This window comes from Enhydra lutris, unplaced genomic scaffold (genome assembly GCF_002288905.1).
Source record: "Enhydra lutris kenyoni isolate GAN:26980312 unplaced genomic scaffold, ASM228890v2 scaffoldscaffold59, whole genome shotgun sequence".
In the NCBI taxonomy this organism is placed as follows: domain Eukaryota; kingdom Metazoa; phylum Chordata; class Mammalia; order Carnivora; family Mustelidae; genus Enhydra; species Enhydra lutris.
In genome coordinates, this window is record NW_019154143.1 from 3,936,692 (window position 1) to 3,957,801 (window position 21,110).

At 41.2% G+C, this 21,110-nt stretch overlaps 1 protein-coding gene across 3 annotated transcripts in view; it reads right to left on the reverse strand.

Moving 5' to 3' along the window:
- LOC111158428 (latent transforming growth factor beta binding protein 1) overlaps positions 1 to 21,110 on the reverse strand; it is a 415,776-nt gene that overhangs the window by 151,734 nt on the left and 242,932 nt on the right. For all 3 annotated transcript variants that reach the window (XM_022520435.1, XM_022520437.1, XM_022520436.1), the window contains one exon: positions 7,470 to 7,592. In XM_022520435.1, the coding sequence (XP_022376143.1) occupies positions 7,470 to 7,592 (123 nt within the window). The remainder of the gene's footprint in view (positions 1 to 7,469; positions 7,593 to 21,110) is intronic.

Consider the following 21,110-nt stretch of genomic DNA (forward strand, 5'->3'; position numbering starts at 1 on the left):
ATCTCCATCCTCTCAATGGGCATTTACACACATCTTGATCGCTGCGTGGAGGCAGAATTTGAACAAAGTGAAGATATTCAAAAACAGCTATTATTGGTGAATAGGGGTGTGGAAACAGCAGATTGAGGGGAGCAGAGGAGACTTTCCCAAAGCTTCAGAACTTATCCAGGGATACTTAAAAAGTGCTCAGAGGAAAAAACTTGAGTGTTTTCCTCTCCCTTCTCCTACTTACTTTCTGGAATCTGTGTAAGACTGATGAAAGCTCAAAGGTCACAAAGCAAAAATAAAAGACAATGTAAGCATGGTTATCATCCCCAAAGGGATAATGAATCCCTGGAATGACTGAACATCACTCACGAGGCATGTGTGTGTTTGTGTGTGCACATGTACCTATAGGTCGTACAATCTTAAGAACATATACATAGTTCTAGTAGAATCAGCTTATAAGGGATTCTACAAAAAAACTTCCTCTTCAAATTATTTGGAACTTACAACACGTATTTCCATAGAAACAATGTCAGGCCATCTCACAGGAGCCCATTTACATGTGGCAGGGCTTAATTATAACACTAATTGCATTAATGTCAGTTCTAGATCCCAGGAATGAGAGCCATTCAGAGCCTGGCAGAGAGTTTCCTCAAATCCATGACACTGGCTAACGGTGACATTGATTCCCTTCCACTCCCTTCTCCACTCTCCCTTCTATGTATCCACCTCACCCTCACACCCAGGCAAGTGATACTGTATCAGGCACCATCTTTGTTACATTCCAAGTGCTCCCCCATCCAAGGACTCTAAAGAAACCTCCTACCATGCCTGTCCCCAAAATTAAACCAAAAAGCCACATCAGCAATCCAGTGTTTTAAGGGACTTAAATGTGTGAATTTTAGAGAAACTGCTTGTTCATTAAAGTGAGCTGATGGTTGTTGAGATCTTGTGCACTACACAAACACACACACAGAGTTTGGGGTATTTTATCATCTGGAGAATAAAGATAGAAGTCTAGTGAACCGATTCTTTCTAAACAAACCATCTGTAGATTTTTGTCTTCCTGTCAGATGCTTCCAAAGCATTTCAAATTGGGGTTTTTAGGGGTATTAAGAGAATCACTGGCTTAGGGTCATCCAGTCAATTGTTGCTGAGTATGGGTGTGTCAGACCATGTTCTAATTAGACATGTCTTACCCCAACTACATATAGGAACAAGAAATAATTTAAAAAAATGTACTCCTTCAAAGATGGAAGACAACCAAGAAGGAAGCCATTGAGAAGATCTAGCCTACATACCTCAGTTTTACTGGTGCTCCCATGATTCAAATTTCCTTTGACCTACAACTACGTGGAGGAAAAAGTGTTCTTTATGCCTCAGATTTCTAACAGGGTGTGCCTTTTTAAGCCACTATTTTAACCCCTACATAATCTGTCATTCTTTTATCATCTCCAATCTCTCACATGGCAATTCTACTTATCTCTAGCACTTTCACATTCTAGTCAACGTGACATGTAAATCCAGAAACAATATGCTCTGAATCATGAAGTTGAGTATCTTTAGTCACAGACTGGAAGGCCAGTCATAATGGGTAATTCATTATACACTACATTTATTATTTTAAAATATGGCACACATGATCATGTATTCTCTTGAGTCATAAGGTTTCATGCTACACTAAAAGAAATCAGTACTGCCCCAAGATTTCAAAAAAGTAAGTGGAAATGGGCATGGGATGGAGTACTGACGTTCCTATGCATAGACACACTGAAACAGTGGGCTTTGTAGATTATATTTTTGCAAGATGCACTGCTAAGATTAAGGTGGAAAGATTCAGGTACTCTATAGACAAAAACACATTTCAAGAGTCTGAAACCTGGGGCGCCTGGGTGGCTCAGTGGGTTAAAGCCTTTGCCTTCAGTTTGGGTCATGATCCTAGGGTCCTGGGATCGAGCCCCTCATCGGGCTCTCTGCTCAGCGGGGAGCCTGCTTCCCCCTTCTCCTTCTCTCTGCCTGCCTGTCTGCCTACTTGTGATCTCTGTCTGTCAAATAAATAAATAAAATCTTAAAAAAAAAAAAGGGTGTAAAACCTACTGGAAATGCCACATCAGTCAGTCAGGAGCCCAGTTCTTTTTTTTCTTAGCTAGAGATATAGAAATCCCCAAAAGTAATAAGCATATAGCTCCATACTCTTGTCTTGAATCATCACCATATAGCCAATGCTGACGGTGCCCACTTACAAAGCACAGCACGAAGGAAAGATGCTATGGTTCTCTTATTTGGGTTCCCCCGTAGTATATCAAACAACTTAATTACAGGGCTAGACAGTAAATTCTGATATACATTCAAAGACATCTTCCACACATGAATGATAAGTATCACTAAGCAGATATAAATTAATCTGGCACTGAGAGGAAGGTAAAAAATACAAAAGACTGGAGAAGATGGTATATAGCTAGCCTGTTTTCAACCCCCCGCCCAGCCCCAACACCCCCAATATCCTCATTCATCTCTTGGGTGAATTCCATGTCAGAGTTCTATCCCTTTACGCTTAAAACCCCCATGGGAGGAGTGTTGGGAGAGAGGGAAAATGTTGATGAGGATCTGAGAGATGAATTTGCTGAAAGAAGAGCCACCAGGCACCCCCTTTTTGGGAAACGGGCTATTCAATTCTGGGAGAACTAAAATAAAAGAAACTGTGATCCGGGAGCCGGTGCAGAGTTACTTCATCTATTCTATCATGTGGCAAGGAAGACTAAACCACGGCTCCCTTGGTAAATAAAGGACTCGCTCCCATCCATTCAGACCCACTTCTTCTTCCTGATTCAAGGCTCAGCTTGTGGAGTAAAAGCCAGCTTCAAACATGGGCTTTGCCACTTAAAGGCTGTGTGGCTTTCCGCAAGATCCTTAGTAACCCCTCCAAGCCTCCATTTCTTTATTTCTAAAACAGAAAGAACAGCCACATAAACCTCATGGACGTCTTGGAAGTATTTTATCTGCTAATGCATACTAAGGGCTTCGTGTCTGATGCTTAGAAAATGCACAATAAAGATGCTGACGTCACTGCCCTGGTTTCTCTGTTACTGTCACGTGGGGGCAAACACTTTGCAGATATGTCTTTCTAGCCCCCAGGCCACAATGCTGCAAGACCCCTAAGTAACAGACCTATGTGGGGATGGCCGCAGAGGAGGCAGAAAGACAAGAGAAGGTGTAAGACAGATTACAAAGATGAACGACTTTCTTGGAGACCAGAGGAGAGGACACGGTCAAAAGTGGCCTAGGAGCTCCCAGCCTAACTGCCTGGAAAATGGTGTCCCATGCCCAGAACCACTAAGTCAGAAGGGAAAGGAGGAAAGAAGAAAGGAGGAGGTCTGGCAGTCACTTCCCCACCAGCTGTGTCAAACAACGATCTAGAACAGTGCTGTCCAATACACTAACGCCTGGCCACGTGTTACTACTTCGGTAAAATTTCAACGAAATACAACTTAAAATTCAATTCCTCAGTCGAACTGCCCACATGGGACTAACATCTGTTACACCAGATAGCACAGATCCAGGACATTCCCATCACCACAGAAAGTCCTACTGGACAGTGTCCATACAGCTCAAGAGTAAGCAAACTCCTTCCATAAAAGGCAGAATAATAAATAGTTATTTTAGACCTTGTGAGCCCTCCAGTCCCTGCTACAGCTTCCCAACTCTGCCATCATGGCATTAAAGCACGATGAGAACAACCTATAAATGACAGGGCCTGGCTGTGTTCCAATAAAACTTGACAAAAACAGACAATGGAACAGATTTGGTCCCTGAGCCATATCTCGCCAATCCCTGATCTGGGAGCCTAACCGTAGGGGCGCACAACCCAGTTTTAAATCTCAAAAGAGTCCCTGGGGGGCCTGGATCAGTGAAGCAGTCAGTGAAGCTTCCCACTCCTAGCTTGGGCTCAGGTCCTGATCTCCGGATGGTGGAGATTAATCTCCGTGTCCTGCCCCCCGCCCCACCCTCAACACGGAGCCTGCTTGAGAGCCTCCCTCCCCCTCTCCCTCCCTCTTGTGCTCAAGTGCTCTCTCAAAAATAAATATATAAATCTGTAAATCTCAAGATTCCCTTTACTAGCTGTATCATCGTAAGAAGCTGTGGAAAGCTCCCCGGACTTCAGTTGCCTAATGCGTAAAACGAGAAAAATGGTATCTCATTAAGACGTTAGAGAAGTAAAAAGACGACGGGCATACACATGACTAACTTTCAGAAGGAATGTGGTTCTCATCTCATGATTTCCAGGTTGCTGGGTGCATTTCTCCAACCCTCTATTTCTTCTTCTTCTTTTTTTTTTTTTATTTATTTGATAGACAGAGATCACAAGTAGGCAGAGAGGCAGGCAGAGAGAGAGAGGGGAGGAGCAGGCTCCCTGTAGAGCAGAGAGCCCGACGTGGGGCTCGATCCCAGCCGAGCCAAAGGCAGAGGCTTTAACCCACTGAGCCACCCAGGTGCCCCCAACCCTCTATTTCTAAATTAGCACCCAGGCCCCAGGGCAAAAATGCGACCAGATAGCAGGCTCAGAGATTTTGCATGTGGGCATTTTTCTACCAAACCTATGGACACATCCACTGTAGCTCTCATCCTGGAGCTCCTGAATTCCCAAGAGAATTGCAGCTCAGAAAGTCAGAAAGTTTCCCTATTGCAACTGCAAAGGTTATTATCCTTTCCTTGGATTTGCTCTGACAAATCTTACAACTTCCCTTTTCCCCATGGCAAGGGGGAAGGAGGTCTGAAGACGCTGCAGCAGTATCCAAAGGCGCAGACCCAGAGGTCTGGACAGCAGAGGCCAGAGCCCTCCTGCTTTCTCCTTCTCTCAGCTTTGCTAAGTCAAGGACAGAGAGCGGGCAAGGAGAAAGAGAAATGGTTGCAACCTTTGGCCAGAGTCAAGGAATTCTGAGGGTGTTGTTCACTTCAGTGCATTTGAGAACAGGGAGAGCTTCCCGTTGCTCCTTGGCCATTGCCAAGTGCCTTTCTTTGCGTTCAGAATCAGCCACACCTTTTAATGGCCTGGCTATGCCCTAAATTCATGCTGCCTGAGCAAACGTGGTCAGTCTCTCCCCTTTGCTTACATGCTGTATCCGTGGCAGTTTTTATACCTCTCAAAAACAGATATTCTAAACGTTATACAACAATTCCTCTCGGTGCCTTTGTGTGTCTGGCACGGGTGTCTATGTGTGTGCACGAGTATGTGTGACACCCCAGTCTCCTTCTGCTATTTCCCCATGACTATTAAGGATACCACCATCTTGCCAACACGTTTTCCCCTTACTCCGTAAACATCACCTACTTTCCTGATTCTTCTCAACTGTTTTCAGACTTCTGCCTGCCCCCACCCTCGGTGCCCCACATAGATTCCTTCAAAACATAGTTCACAAACAAATTAGGCTGGACTGAACCAAGTCACAAATCATGAGAGAACTCCACAGTTCTGTGATGTGACGTGTGGTAAATTCAAAGGAAAGAGAAATAAATCTGCCACTCAACGCTGGTAAAGATCCCAGGTTTTAACTCAAACTCTGAACTGGAACATTAACTAGCAACAAACCTCTCTTAATACTTATCATTTCAGCTGTTGCAGCTGAACCATAAAATTGAATTATTTATTTTTCAAATACGAATGAATCGTTGTTTAATAAGTTCAGTATTATTTGGGCAACGACAGGGAAAATAAATGCTAAGGAAATGTGTAAGTGTTTCAAAAATCTCATTGGCAGATTTCTACAATCTTGTTAAAACCTGGACGTCTGCCCTTGACTCTAGACATCAGATCTAGTCAAAGTTCAATAAAACACTTCGTGACCAGCTCTCCAACTTTACCTAATCTGCACTCTTCAATGTGGTAGTTTTAACCAGACTACAAGTCAAATGAAGAGGAAAAAAACCCCAAACATTCAAAGCAAATTCTATATCCAAACTCTGTAAAATCTTCTACGCTTAAAATTATGAAACTATTCAAAATAGTTACTCATGTAATTCTAATCAGCCAGAAAGAATCTCTAAATTATCTGGGTATTGTCAACAATGTGATTTTTGACCTGAAATTTCCAAATCCTTGCATTAGTTTTCAAACATACCTTGTACGCAAACATCATTTCATAGTCTAATTTTACCACCCACCAAAAATGCCCTATAATTAGGTGTCTGCTTCATGATCAGAACTGTCTGTGAAGGAACACTGAAAAAAGAACTTACGTGCAAAATGTCCTAATCTGCATTTGACAGTTTTTAAAAGAAAATAGTAGCAATTAGTAACAATTTTCCAGAAGACTCTGTGAACCCAGATTTTTAAAAGTAATGAATGAGACTGTCATTTTTATTTTACTACATTTGCCCATACTTCATCATGTCTACTTAATCTCACAATTAAAACAATAGATAATGTCGAGCAGGAACGTGTCTTGACCAAAGACCCAGTTTAAAAATGGAGGCCAGAAGGACACAGCTTAACATATACCAAAATCACACTAAAAAGGAGGCAATAAAAATAAAAACCTATCAGGAGAGAAATACAGAATTGTTCTTAAAATTATCCTAACAGTTTCTGCCATACATTAATTTACGATGTTTAAACTTCAATTGTATATGGCTTTTAAACAATTGCAGTGATTACCTGCTTTGCCATAATGAACACCGTTCTTTAAAAAGTAAGGTAATCTTAAAAAAAAAATCTGCATGTGAGAACTTTCTATCTAAATTCATCCATCTCTGGTTGTTGAGTGATCTTTAGGGATTACACTAGATTAGGTTTTGTGGCTAGAGAGTTTCCTTGGAGAAACTATATATTTTCTGCATGAATATTAGGACATAGGGTTTGACAAAGGATTTTTACCCTTACCAGGTACAAGAGAAAAACTTAGAGACAACATTTGTAAGGCAAAACAGTCTAACTCTGGAGACACATTTTGGTGGTTTTTGAGGACAACAGAGAAGAATCTTAGAAATTAGAATTGAATAGAAAATCTGAAATGCAGGGTCTTTATAACTACTTCCCAGACTCTACCAACGGAGCAAGTACAGTGAAACCTCATTAAGTCAGACACCGGTGACTCAGAATTTGGACTAATTAAAGACAGAAGCTGGACAAAGTTTAACCCAGCCTAAATAATGCTTAAAATGCTCAGGAAGGGAAAAACTGTTGTCATCTTTCAGGTATGAAAATTTTAAATAACTCTCCATGAGAGTTTATTTTCTCAGTGTGCTTCTTCCCTACCTTGAAGTTATAGCTATTATAGGACTGCAATAAAAATTTAATTTGGAGAAAGATCCAAAACAGGGATGTTAGTAGGTCTGCCTCCTTCCAGCTGTCCTTTTAATGAGATTTCCCCACACATTTACAATAGTCAGTTGACTTCTGAGTATTCATCTTCCTTTGGATACCCCCCTCCTCAAATTAAAAAAAAAAAAATGATCCAAAATAGGAATAAAAAGTGATCATTACTTACGAACACAACTTGAAAAGGTGGGATCTGGCCCAAATCCCATTTTGCAGGTACATCTGTAGCTGCCCATGGTATTCAAACACTCACCATTAGGGCACACGCCCTGGAGCTGGCATTCATTAATATCTGCAGGAAAACACAATCCTCTTAGAAGGGGTGGTCCAGCCCAGTTGCACAGATTCTGGCTGTAAATAGCATTCACTCTCTTTTTCACTACAATAATCTCTTAGTGACAGTAAATGAGAGATGTTGGCTTTTAATGCAGCGGGTATGAGTGACCCAAAATCAATTGAAGCATTCAATGAACATCTACAATTTATATCATAACTATTTATTATGCACCTACGATGTACCTGGTTCTGTTCGAGATACTAGAAATTTACTAGTGTATCAAACTGACAAGATTCCAGCCCTCACAGTTCTTACCTTAATAGGTATCAGATTTTAGAGATCATACAGGTAAGGCAAAGACTCTTGCCCTAAAGACGCAGGCAATCTAGCTGGACATACAATGACCTACCGATTAAAGAAGTGAAAAGCAGTTGAACTTATCACAATAAGAAGAAAGGTCATTAACGTGAAGAAGTCAAATTATGAAACTGCCCGTGTAGACAGTAAGAGCTGACAGAGTTAGCTGAAGGTAGGGGAGACCAGAGCCTTGAGGAGGGGTTAAGACTTCGTCAAGCATCAAGGTCAGGGAGAAGGTGAGTGGATGGATGGATGGATAGATGGGGAGGAAGGGGTGGGTGACCTACAACAGTGACCCCAGAACATGGGCACAGAGACTGCACAAAGGGAAGGGGGAGTCAAGAAACGCTAAGTCAAACTTGGCTGGAAAAGTAGTTTCCGGAAGGTAAACAGTTGGAAAAAGAGCCAGTTAAAGCCAGGCTAGCTTTGGATTCACTGTTACTGAGACAAGGAGCCATCCTAAAGGTTTCTGAGCACAAGGAAGATAGCACCAAAGGCAGGATCCAAGGAAATTCATCTGGCCAACACATGGCTTGGTAAGAAGAGACCAGAAGTTGATGACTGAAGGTGTAATGCAAGTAGGAGACAGGAAAAGTCAGGGTGGGACAGTGAGAATAATCAGGAAGGCATTTTTCTTCCGAAAAGAACAATGAGCTAAATGCGTAGACAGTATTTGACTAGCCAGCAGAACACTGGAAAGGAGCAGAAAGGAGTTGAAGATGCCTGGGAGGTATCTAATCTGGGAGAAGAGGAAAAGACACCGTTGGTTTTGTGGAAAGTTCTGAGGAAAAAAGAGGCAAATGAAGAGACTAATTTTACACTTGAAGGTCACGTAAGGATACACAAGTATAAAATCCAGCAACAGTGGTAGATTCAGGAATAAAGTAAAGAGACAACATGGCTAGAAATAAAGACTTGAGGTCACCCATATAGGGTGATTGCTATGGTCTGAATGTTTGTGTCCCCCCAAAGTTCAGGCATTGAAATCATAACCCCCAAAGATAATGGTATTAGTGAGGGGGCCTTTGGGAGTCGCTTAAGCCATGAGGAAGATCCCCAGTCCCTTCCATTGTTTGAGGACACAACAGAGATATCTGCAACCAGAAGAGGGCCCTCATCAGAAGGGACCATGCCAGCACCTTGATTTTGGACTTCCCAGCCTTCAGAACTGTGAGGAACAAGTATCTGTGGTTTATGAGCTACCCAGTTGGTGGTATTCTATTACGGCAACCCGAATGGGCTATGACAGCAATCCAAAGGAAAATCAAAATGATTTGAAAGAGGAGAGATAAAAACGTGGGCTTTAAAAAAAAAAAAAAGATTATAGAGTATTTTGTAAAGGTTATTAATTAAAAATGAAAAACAGAATAGGACAAGATAAAAGTGAAAAATTAATGGTCATTTTTATTTTTATTCATGGTGGCTTATAAAGTTTAACAATTAACAGACATGGTTATTAGCATTTCTGTTTCCAATAATGTTTGCCTGCTTCAATCATCAATTCCAACAAAATTTCTATTAATGATTTCAAAATTAATTTTCTATATTAAAATCGGACACAATCGGTAGCAAAATATTACCAGCAAAACTGTCACATAATAAGGCAAATATAGCCCTCAATAAATCCTTATTTGCTTATATTTCATATTCTAAGTAGCCACTGATTTCCATTATGGACCTATTTTATTGAACACATGCAGTCTGTAATTCCAGCGATAAAACACTTTTTCAATGACATCCAAATAACAAAAGATATATTTGCTGTAGAAATCCTACAGCTTTCTAACTTGGACCCAGCTGAAAGCTGGCACCACTAGACCACACCTGGCATGGCATATGGTCCCGCACCTGGTTATCTCACTCTTTATCAGAGCCTACACTGTGCTGTGATACATGCTCACGCACAGCATGCAACTGAAAATATTCCCTTATCACTCACTGTCCTTAAGAAAACCACCATGGAGGACCAGAAAGAATGGCAAGTCCGGTTGGGGCTACATGGTACAAGTAAAGCCCCTATTGTATGTCCCAGGTTAAACCTCAAATCTGAGTAACCAGCCAGCTGTGGGCAAAAAGGCCGGACAAAATCTGTACTCTCCTGTTCTCCCTCATGTCCCCACTTGCCTGTGAGTTAGGAGCCTTCCTCCTTCTCTGAGTGGCCCCTACTCCTGCTCATTGGTTGCACTCCTACATATTCCACGTTCACCTTTGGGATGCAAAATTGTCCCTTGACTGGAGTTTTCTATGAAGTGGTGTGTCAGCCTCGCTGCTGGCTGCCAGGTTACAATGGCGGGTTTCTCCTCCAATGCATAAATATCTGATGTACAACCATTTGCTTGTGCCCTCTCCCAATATCCTCTCTTTGACTCTCCTCAACATTGTCCATTGCTTCAACCATGATGGGGTGGGAATGGAGGACAGGAATTAAGACTTAAAAAAAAAAAAAAAAACCCACTCTGGCGATAGACAGGAAGAGAAAAATTCAAGAGGAAGGGGAATCCTGCATTTCCTACTACCTCTACCTTTATCAGCTTGTGCTCCTGGCACTAACTAGCCACACCACCTCCCCTAATTTTGGCCCTAGAAGCATGCAACTTTCTACTTCACACTTTCTCGGCTTCCAGAAAAACTCCTATTTCCCTTAAGTGTCTCAATTTATTTTTTAACCTGTTCTCTAAAATACCATAAATTAGAGATTAAATTTCCAAGTTCCTTCCTAATTTATATATAGCAAAGTATATCGATCTTAAATATACAGCCACATGACCTTTCACACATACATATGTATATGTATATCCATGCATGCAAACATACATAACTGTGTAACCACCATCCAGACTGTGATCTGGACGGTGACAATGGAGAACATCTCCATTGTCTCGGAAGGCTCCTTTACTGCCCAATCCCATCAACATCTCTGCCCCCACAGGTAACTGCTCTTATCTATTAGTCTACCCTGTTCTTCTACTTCATCGAAAGGGAATCCTATTGCATATGTCTTCTGTCTGACTTTTACTCATTATTATGCCTGAGAGATTCATCATTATTGCATACAGCAATTCATTCTTTTATTGCTGTTATATTTTATTGTGTGAGAATATAAAAATTAATTTATCCATTCAACTGTTGATTGACATTTGAGTTAGTTCCAATTTTTGGCTATCCGTAACAATGCTTCTGTGAACATTCAAATACAGACGTCTTTTGGTAGGCCAAGGTGCTCTTACTCTCCTGTACGTATATAGGTGTAGAATTTCTGACTCACTAGAGAAGACTCATGATTACTTTAATAAATAATCACAGAGTTGTCCAAAATGGTTATGCCAATTTCCATCCCTGGCTCCAACTGTTCCACATCCTCACCAAATTATTGTCAGTCTTTTTCACTGTAGCCATTCTGGTGGGAGTGTAGTGTTGTTTCACTGTGGTTTTAATTTGCATTTCCTTTTCATATATTTATTGGTCATCTGAATATGAAAACATTCTCTTCTAAAATGCAAATATCTAGGGAATGTTGATTGCTTCCCTCTCAGTAGTCCAGGAGATCAGTGGGTGATTCTCCAAGGGGGAATGGTGTGTGCTTGCCTACGGGACATTTTGGGTTGTCACAAGGACTGGAGAGTAGAGAGAGTAGATACCAGGGAGTCTAGCATTCAAGAAGTATGGGTTGTCCCCCTTGACAAAGACTTGCTCAGCCAAAAATGTCCACAATGTCCTTGCTGAGAAATTCACACAGAGATGATTAAACTCTGAGTTTGTAAGTACAGAGGGTCCATTTTGACTCAGCGTCTGTATCTTGTTCAAATGACAATCTTCTCTTGTCACAGAGACTGTGCTGTGGTCTTAGCTAAAATCACAAGAGACTGAGTGCCCCACATCCCTAAGTTTGGGCCTATGTGGTTTGTGTCCTACAAGGCTACAGTCCTCACTACCAAGTCCGACCAGGTCTCTGACATGGTTCATCAGACTTAACTGTCACCTGCGGAGCTGTCCCCAGGGCCCTGGGAACCTGGTACAGCTGTTTTAAGCAAGGTGCTTCTTTTGCGTTTGCTTCAAATATTGAGCTTCTATAATAAGATGGCACTTGTCAAAATTTGTAAAAGTTTTATATCCCGACTTTTTATTTCTGTGCCAAATCATACGGCAGATTTCAACAACTTATTCACAAAACATTCAAAAGCATTGCAGTCATAAATTGTTAATTCCCAACACACAAAATTTTACACCTAAAAGCTAGATAAAAATGGTCTTTTTTGGGGGGGCACTTTCTTCTTCCATCCCCAGTTTTGCTCCCAAGGAAATTGTAGGTGGTTAGTTTGTTAGTTTATATGCTTTGTGTTTAAAAAAACAAAAACAAGGGGGGCTTGGGTGGCTCAGTCAGTTAAGGTCTGCCTTTGGCTTGGGTGGGGAGGTGTCCCTACTGGGCCCCCAGGGAGTCAGCTTCTCCCTCTGCCCCTCCCCCCACCGCTCATGCTTTCTCTCGCTCTCTCAAATAAATAAAAACTTTAAAAACAAAATAAAAACAAAACCACAAAGATAAAAAACAGATCTCCCATGGTTTTTAATTTAGAACCTTAGAAAATAATATGAAACGTGAAAAGTTATCCAAATGACTTTATCAGGTAGCCAAGTTCCTTAAGATCTTTCTAAACAAACTGAAGGAAATGAGAGGTTCAAAATGCTTTAAGAAGTAAGATGTATTAGGGGCACCTGGATGGCTCAGTGGGTTAAAGCCTCTGCCTTCCGCTCAGGTCATGGTCTCAGGGTCCTGGGATGGAGCCCCACATCAGGCTCTCTGCTCAGCAGGGAGCCTGCTTCCTCCTCTCTCTGCCTGCCTCTCTGCCTACTTATGATCTCTGTTTGTCAGAGATAAATAAAATTAAAAAAAAAAAAAAGAAAGAAGATGTATTAGCTAAACACATTATATCTGGACATGAGAGGTTTGAAGAGTACACGAAGATGTTATCAGGCAAAACTTTAACAATTATACGGAACATGATGGGCAAATTATGAATTATAATTCTATTTAGATCCCAATTCCTACAGCTATTTTTAAAAATCAAATAAAAGCCTCTAACTTGATCCTTTTTATAAATAACATATTTGACAAACACGACTGGGTTTCAGAAGTCTCATATTTTAGAGGGTCAGCCAATCTCCCTATTGTATTCTGATTAAATTGAAAACAGTTTAGTGTTTAAACAAACAGATAAACAATTGACCGTGTTCATTGTTCTCCCTCTATAGAGCACTGAATTTTTCTAGCCAACTGTGGAAATCTATCCTTCCAAAGAATGGTATCCCCTCACAGTTCAAGAAGTTAACAAATATAGATCCAAAGGAAAGGCAGGAGGAGCTGGCCCTCTTAAACAGCCACGCCCTCTACCTCCCAAGCTGAGCGGCTTTGTTAAGTCCAGAAGCTGACAGAAGCAGAAAGAAGGAAAGAAAACTTAGACAGCCCTACATGCTCCCTTCCGGTAGGCAAAAATCTATAGGGCTACAGGGAACATGAAGGGGACTTAACTTACTTCTCAACTCACTTAAAACATTTATAGAGTTTCTCTGCCCACTACAGCCTACCATGTGCGTCTGGCCACAACAAGTTCAATAATACAAAACTCTCTTCTCGTGAGTTTAAAATGGTTGAATATTAGCAATGTCACATGGTTCAACCTCATACAACCAAAATTGAAGTCTAGGCGTCTATTAGCAGATAGCAGAAAAATACAGAGGAGTTGGAAAATATGCCTAACAAGGGACTCTTTAAACAACGTAACACAGCTTTAGTATCTCAAGAGTAGGGAATGGCACAATAATCTAGTAGAATGAGACAACGACCCTCTTCCTCCTCCTTTACGTGTGTATAGCACACCTCCTCTCACTGGAACTTCAAAACAACTCTGGATGGTGAGCAACACAATAGTTATTCTCATTTTACAAGCAAAATTTGGCCAAGATCTTTTTTTTTTTTTTAAAGATCTTACTTATCTGAGAGATAAGAAACAGAATGTGTGCGAGAGTGAAAGAGAGCGAGAGCGCGAGTGGGCGTGTCCATGCATGTGTCAGCTGAGGGGAGGGGGAGAGAGAGAGGGAGAGGAAGAAGGAAAGAATGTCAGGCAGACTTCAAGCTACCCGGGGAGCCCTATGCAGGGCTTGATCTCAGGACCTGGAAATCATGACGTGAGCTAGACACTTCATCCCCTGAGCCACCCAGGGGCCCCAAGATCTTATTTTTTTTAAAGGGTTGGGGGGGCATGTGTGAAAATCTAATGAGAAGCATATCCCATTAAGACCTACATTTGGTACAACGGGGATGCTAACTTATGTTACCTACGAGAGCAAGTCACTTAGTTTCTCTTGATGTACGCTCCTTTTCTGTAACACAAAGGGGCTGAGCCAGATAATTCCCAAGGTTACTTCCAGCTTAAATATTCAGACTTCAAAACAACCTGGTTGGAAATGCCAAGGAATAAATAAAGTATGACAGTTCGTGCATAATATATTACGAACAGCGTAAGTGTCCTTATGGGAAATAAATGCACTTTGATGTATCCATTCTCCTAAAGGAAAGTATGTATGTTTAACAGAGTCATAATTTACTGCCTTTTCAGTGATGTAAGTTTATACAGGAAATGAGGCATGTCCAGTAACTGAAAGGAATTAAGTACAAGGTGAGAAGAGCACATGGAGCTCTTCATACTGTGTGGAACTATGAAGCTTTCTACAGATTCTGCTGTGGATATTCAGTTTTTGCTGATGGACAGAAATTCCAGCATACGATCTTGCAATAGGACTTCCACTTGAAAGCAGAAAAAATACGTCTCAAGGTCAATACTTTTCCTAGCCAGACAGACCATTTGGCTACTTAATAGGGACCACTTGCTTTAGAGAATGCGTTCTCCCAGAGGACATGTGGATTCCTTCAACTCCTGTAGAAGCAGATTCACCCTGGGTGCACCATAAAGGCATATGACGGTATGTCAAAAGGCACACACAGGCTTGGATACTTTTTTTTTTTCAAGATTTTATTTATTTATTTGACAGACAGAGATCACAAGTAGGCATAGAGGCAGGCAGAGAGAGAGAGGGGGAAGTAGGCTCCCCACTGAGCAGAGAGCCCGATGTGGGGCTCGATCCCAGGACCCTGGGATCATGACCTGAGGCAGAGGCTTTAACCCACTGAGCCACCCAGGCGCCCCCAGGCTTGGATACTTTTTTTTTTTTTTTTTTAAAGATTTTATTTATTTATTTGACAGACAGAGATTACAAGTAAGCAGAGAGGCAGGCAGAGAGACAGAGAGGAGGAAGCAGGCTCCCTGCCGAGCAGAGAGCCCGATGCGGGGCTCGATCCCAGGACCCTGGGATCATGACCTGAGCCGAAGGCAGAGGCTTTAACCCACTGAGTCACCCAGGCGCCCCCAGGCTTGGATACTTTTACTTAAGGGAACAACTTCATATGATTCTTTCTCTAAAAGTAATTTGCCCAAGAAGACATGTGCCAATCTTCCTTTCCTATCCCTCCTTCCTTAAGAGCCTTCATCCTCTTTCCAAAGCTGAGGCATACCTCTTGCTCATCTGGAATCTTTTCTATATGAGCACAAAGATTCTCAAAGGCACCAAACATACAAACATTTCACAAATATATCCCTCCTGAGGACAAGTCACAGGAGAAGTGTTAAGTCTGGTTTGTTCAAGAAGGCCCAGCTTTTGTCAATTAGGTTAGGCAGTGACACAAGCCATCTCCAAAGCTCCAAGGTTTTGATGAAAATATGTTTAAAACACATATCTAACATATATGTCCCAGAAATGACTGTACTTTGTCTACTTAATTTTGATGGGAAAAATGTAGACGTCAGCTTAAAAATGGGTGAACCCTAAGCTTTTCCAAATTATTTTAGGAGATAAGTGAACCAGAAAAAAAAAATAAGTTTGAAGGCCAACGTTCTAGAGCAACTTTACCCAAGGTATGTTATGTCCAACAAGCTTTGTGAGCTTCTAAAAGGGTCCTGTGGCCAAATATGTTTGAGAAACACTGCACGTTCTACATAAGTGAGCACACTACAGACTCCAAGAAGTTGTTTAGCAAGGAACCTCAGTTTTCTTTAACTTGGTGTTTTTCACACACTGTCCATTAACATCTCTCTGAACTGGTGGTCTGTGGAGCACATTTGTGAAATGCTCTCTGGGAATCTCCCCACCGCCCCCCAAAATACCACTCTGTAGGTCTCTTTGCAGCCGTGTTTGTCTCGAGCTTGACCTCAGTGCTGTAGGCTCCCCTCCTGACCTCTAACTGTCCCACCTTTGCAAATGATAACCTAGCCCAAGATGGATTTGCTTGCTAGACTCACTGAGAGGAGGCAAACCACCGTGCGAGCAACTCCCTTCCTTCCAGTTCTTCTGTCTTCAGAGTAACATGATAAAAGAATTATCAGAGCCCAGAGAACAGCTTGTATTTATTTCTTGCTACATGTGTGCTACACATGGAAAACACTAATAACATACACATCTCTGTTGGTCTTGGATTTCTGACTCTAGTCTACAGACACGACATTAATTTTTCCTTGAAACATTCACAGGAACATGAATCCATCATGGGCTTTCCTCATCACTCGTGATACAACAGTCATCTTCCCATTGATTTTATAGCCCCAGAGATTCAGGTCAAAGAGCTATTGGAAAATACAACGTGCTAATGACTCACTTCACCACTGTCTTTCCTGAAGAAAAGTGAATAAAATAAACAGACACTTCCTTTTTGAATCCTATCCCAGTGATATAAGCGCAGTAAGAAGACACACTAGAAAAACACTCTCAAATGGATCAGAATGAGTCCCAAACTGGTTCTTAAATGCTGAAACATGAAGCTCAAGTCCAGACCAAAAGCTGTTTAAGTTCTACCAAAAATTCTGTGCTTACTTAAACTAGAAACTGCAGCAGAAGCTCCAGAAAAATGCCTAGGAAGGTAAAAGAACCCCTTCAAATCAGTAACACATCAATCCTCTCTTAGTCACTGACTTCTGTAAAACTTGATCCAGAATCACATTAAGTACCACAGCACTGGGATTAAAACACTAAATATAGCAGAGCGCTGTGATGAATTTCTGGCAGCTAAATAAAAAGAATTTTAAACATTTTTAAGTGTTTTGAAGAACTGATCTATCAAGTCTGGTGGGCTCCAGACTTAACTTCTACCTACTGATTTTCTACTGTAACTTTCCAAATACATAGCAAGAACAATGGATTCTAAATCTCATATTTATACCCACACTGCTGTCATATACACATTCCCTATTTCTTCCTAGAAAGAAATAAACATCACAAAAATTAATGCCCTTAGGTTGTGGAACTGAAAGCAACTTTAGAGACAATGCTAACTAGAGAATACTGCATAGACAGAGAAGTCAGAGAACACACTGAAGAAAGGGAAAAACGTATTGAAAAGATTTTAAATGAAGACATCAATGGATATTATCACGTCACTGGCCAGAACTGTGAATATTAGGAATTGGTACTGGCCACATGTTGCTGAGTGAAAGGAGCAGACATGAAAAAACAAAGACTAGACAATCTGGAAATTCATTAAGAAATCCAAATTGATCTATTCTTATAAGAGTCAGGCTAGGATTATTTCTGGAAAAGAGAGTGCATTGTTCTACATACAGGTTACACACAGATACAAAGTTTATTTAAAAATATAATGAACTAGGGGCACCTGGGTGGCTCAGTGGGTTAAAGCCTCTGCCTTCGGCTCGGGTCACCATCTCAGGGTCCTGAGATCAAGGCCCAAGTTGGGCTCTCTGCTCAGCAGGGAGCCTGCTTCCCTCTCTCTCTCTCTGCCTGCCTATCTGCCTACTTGTGATCTCTCTCTCTGTCAAATAAATAAATAAAATCTTAAATATATAACAAACTACACAGTTTCTAATATAATCACCAGAATAGTGTTTTTATTCACCAATACTTTGTCAATATGGCTCCATACATAGATGTATAGTGACCTCACATTAATATAAGTAAATATCTTCATTTCCTTTTTCCCCAGGCAAAGGCACTTCTATTTCCTGAGTCAGGGTGAAGCATCAGGATGTTGCAGACTGATTGTCAAAATGACCCCAATTCTCCACCTCTCTACCTCTCCCTGCCTTTCATTGTGTGACTTCACAGGTCCTCCCATGAAGGGGTAGAGTCCAATTCCCCTCCCCCTGAATGTGAGCGGGTCTTGTGACTTCTGACTTTCAGCCACTAGACTACGGTAGAAGAGACAGTGTATCAATTCCAAGCCTCGGCCTAAAAAGCTTTGTGTGCTTTTATTCTTTCTTGGAGCCCTGCTACCACCATGAGAACAGTGCACATTAGCTGCCCAGAAGATGAGAGATTCCGGAAGATGGTGGAGACATCCCAGCCAAGACCATCCTAGACCATCCAGCCCTGGGCACCAAGCGGCAGATTACAGATGCATGACTGAGCCTGGCTGGGCTCACCCACACCTGGTGCGAGGACAGAAGATACCAGAAAAGGAGTACCTCAGCATCCAAAGGAGCTCAAGCTTAAACAAAAGCACAGAAGCATAAATACAAAACAAAATCATACAAATTAACACAAATGCATTTAGAAGCATAAATATTCTGCTCATTAAAGACTTCTGGAAAAAACTGAGGCGGTAAATGACTTACTAATAATATAAAAAAAAAAAGGTTTTAAGCGACACAGCAGACACATTTACAAGACAACTTGCTATAAAAATAATTGATGATGTCTGGAGAACTTCATGATTTCTAAACCAAACCAGCAAAGGAGCCTGAGCGAAACACAGATTGTGAAAGGATTGGCAAGCATCACACTGCCCTTCATGGTTTCCCCACTTGTAACAAGCAAGTGTGGTCATTGTCAAGAATTAAAGACCTGACAAAATGTGTTAAAGTACTTCCAGTAGGGGGCGCCTGGGTGGCTCAGTTGGTTAAGCATCTGCCTTTGGCTCAGGTCATGATCCCAGGGTCCTGGGATCCAGCCCCACATCAGCAGGGAGCCTGCTTCTCCCTTTCCCTCTGCCCGCCTCTCTACCTACTTGTGTTCACGCACGCTCTATCAAGTAAATAAATAAAATCTTAAAAAAAAAAAAAAAAGTACTTTCTGAGAACCCGGGTGGCTCAGTCAGTTCAGTGAGCATCTAAAATTTTTTTTTGTTTTTTAAATAATTTTTAAATTTTTTTTTATAAACACATAATGTATTATTGGCCCCAGGGGTACAGGTCTGTGAATCGCTAGGTTTACACACTTCACAGCACTCACCATAGCACATACCCTCCCCAATGTCCATAACCCCACCACCCTTTCCCTACCTCCCTCCCCCTGGCAACCCTCAGTTTGTTTTGTGAGATTAAGAGTCTCTTATGGTTTGGCTCCCTCCCGATCCCATCTTGTTTCATTTCTTCTTTTCCTACCCCCCAAGCCCTCCCCGCAAGTTGCTTCTCCACTTCCTCCTATCAGGGAGATCATATGATAGTTGTCTTTCTCTGATTGACTTATTTCGCTAAGCATAATACCCTCTAGTTCCATCCACGTCATCGAAAATGGCAAGATTTCATTTCTTTTGATGGCTGCACAGTATTCCATTGAATATATATACCACATCTTCTTTATCCATTCATCTGTTGATGGACATCTAGGTTCTTTCCATAGTTTGGCTATTGTGGACATTGCTGCTATAAACATTCAAGTGCACGTGCCCCTTCGGATCACTACATTTCTATCTTTAGGGTAAATACCCAGTAGGAACATCTGATTCTTGATTTTGGCTCAGGTCACGGTCTCGGGGTTGTGAGATCGAGGCCCAAGTCAGGCTTGCTGCTGGGCATGGAGCCTGGAGCCTGCCTGGGATTCTCTATTTTCCCCTACCTTGGCCCCTTCCCCTCACCGTGGTCTGTCTCGCTCTCAAATAAATAAATAAATAAATAAATATTTTTTTTTAAAAAAAGTACTTTCATAAACTATAAATAGCTACATACATGCTAGTAGCACAGGAAGGAGAGCCCAGGTTGCAGAAGTAAATTCTACCACTCCCCGGATATGTAACCCTCCATTAGTTAATTTCTTTGAGCCTCAAGATTCAGTTTCATTATCAGTCAAAAAAAAAAAAAAAAAAAGATACTACTACTTATCTCACGGGGTTGTTGGATTATGACATACCTGAAGCATCCAACACAGTGGCCCCACCAACTGGGCTCTCAGTAAATGCTAGTAAGATACATACATGGGCAAGGAAACATACGTAAGCAATGATGACCAGAGAGGAAATGTATTGCATTAGAAAAAAGAAAACTATCAAGTTATTCTTATGCAAGTAATACCATAAGGAGAAAAGCCTCACGTCACTAAAATCAACAGTAATTAGAAATAGAGCAACAGGGGCACCTGGGTGGCTCTGTTGGTTAAGCACTCAACTTGATTCTGGCTCAGGTCATGATCTCATTGGTGGTGAGATCTAGCCCTGTGCCAAGGGGCTCCTTGCTGAGCGTGGAGCCTGCTTGAAGATTCTCTCCCTCTGCCTCTTGCCCTCCCCCCAATAATTAAATCCTTTAAAAAAATACCTGGGGAATATATTTTATAAATATTTTTATATCTATATATTAAATTCTATTTAGATCAATTAATTAGATTAATTAGATATTAAAATATAGTATTTTCTGTATTTAAATAGAAATATACAGGGCCTATGCAAAGAAAAATACTATTTCACTGCCCTCTGTGTGTTTTCAAATTTGTAAAGAAAGGAAGTAGAAGAGGAGAGGAGGGACACAGTGAATAAACTCCCTAGTGTTAGTGAGAAGGGAAATGGACATTGTGCAACGTTCACAGGAAGAATCACAGCTTGGAACCCATAATTTCTCTTGTAAATATAAGCACAGATTCATTGAAGCTTTGTGTTCAAGTATGCCGGTGACAGTATATATACTACGAAAAAAATAGAAACTAATCTGAAAATAGCACTTTAGGGGGATGGCTAAATGAATTATACTATATCCATTTAATTGGATACTAGGTCAGCATTAAAACAATTTTTCTAAGATTTAATAACATCAGAATGTATTATCTATTAAGTAAAAAAGAAAAAGTTTCACTTTGCACTTATCCATGAATTATAATCTCAAAAAATATATACATACATGTGATTGGAAGGAA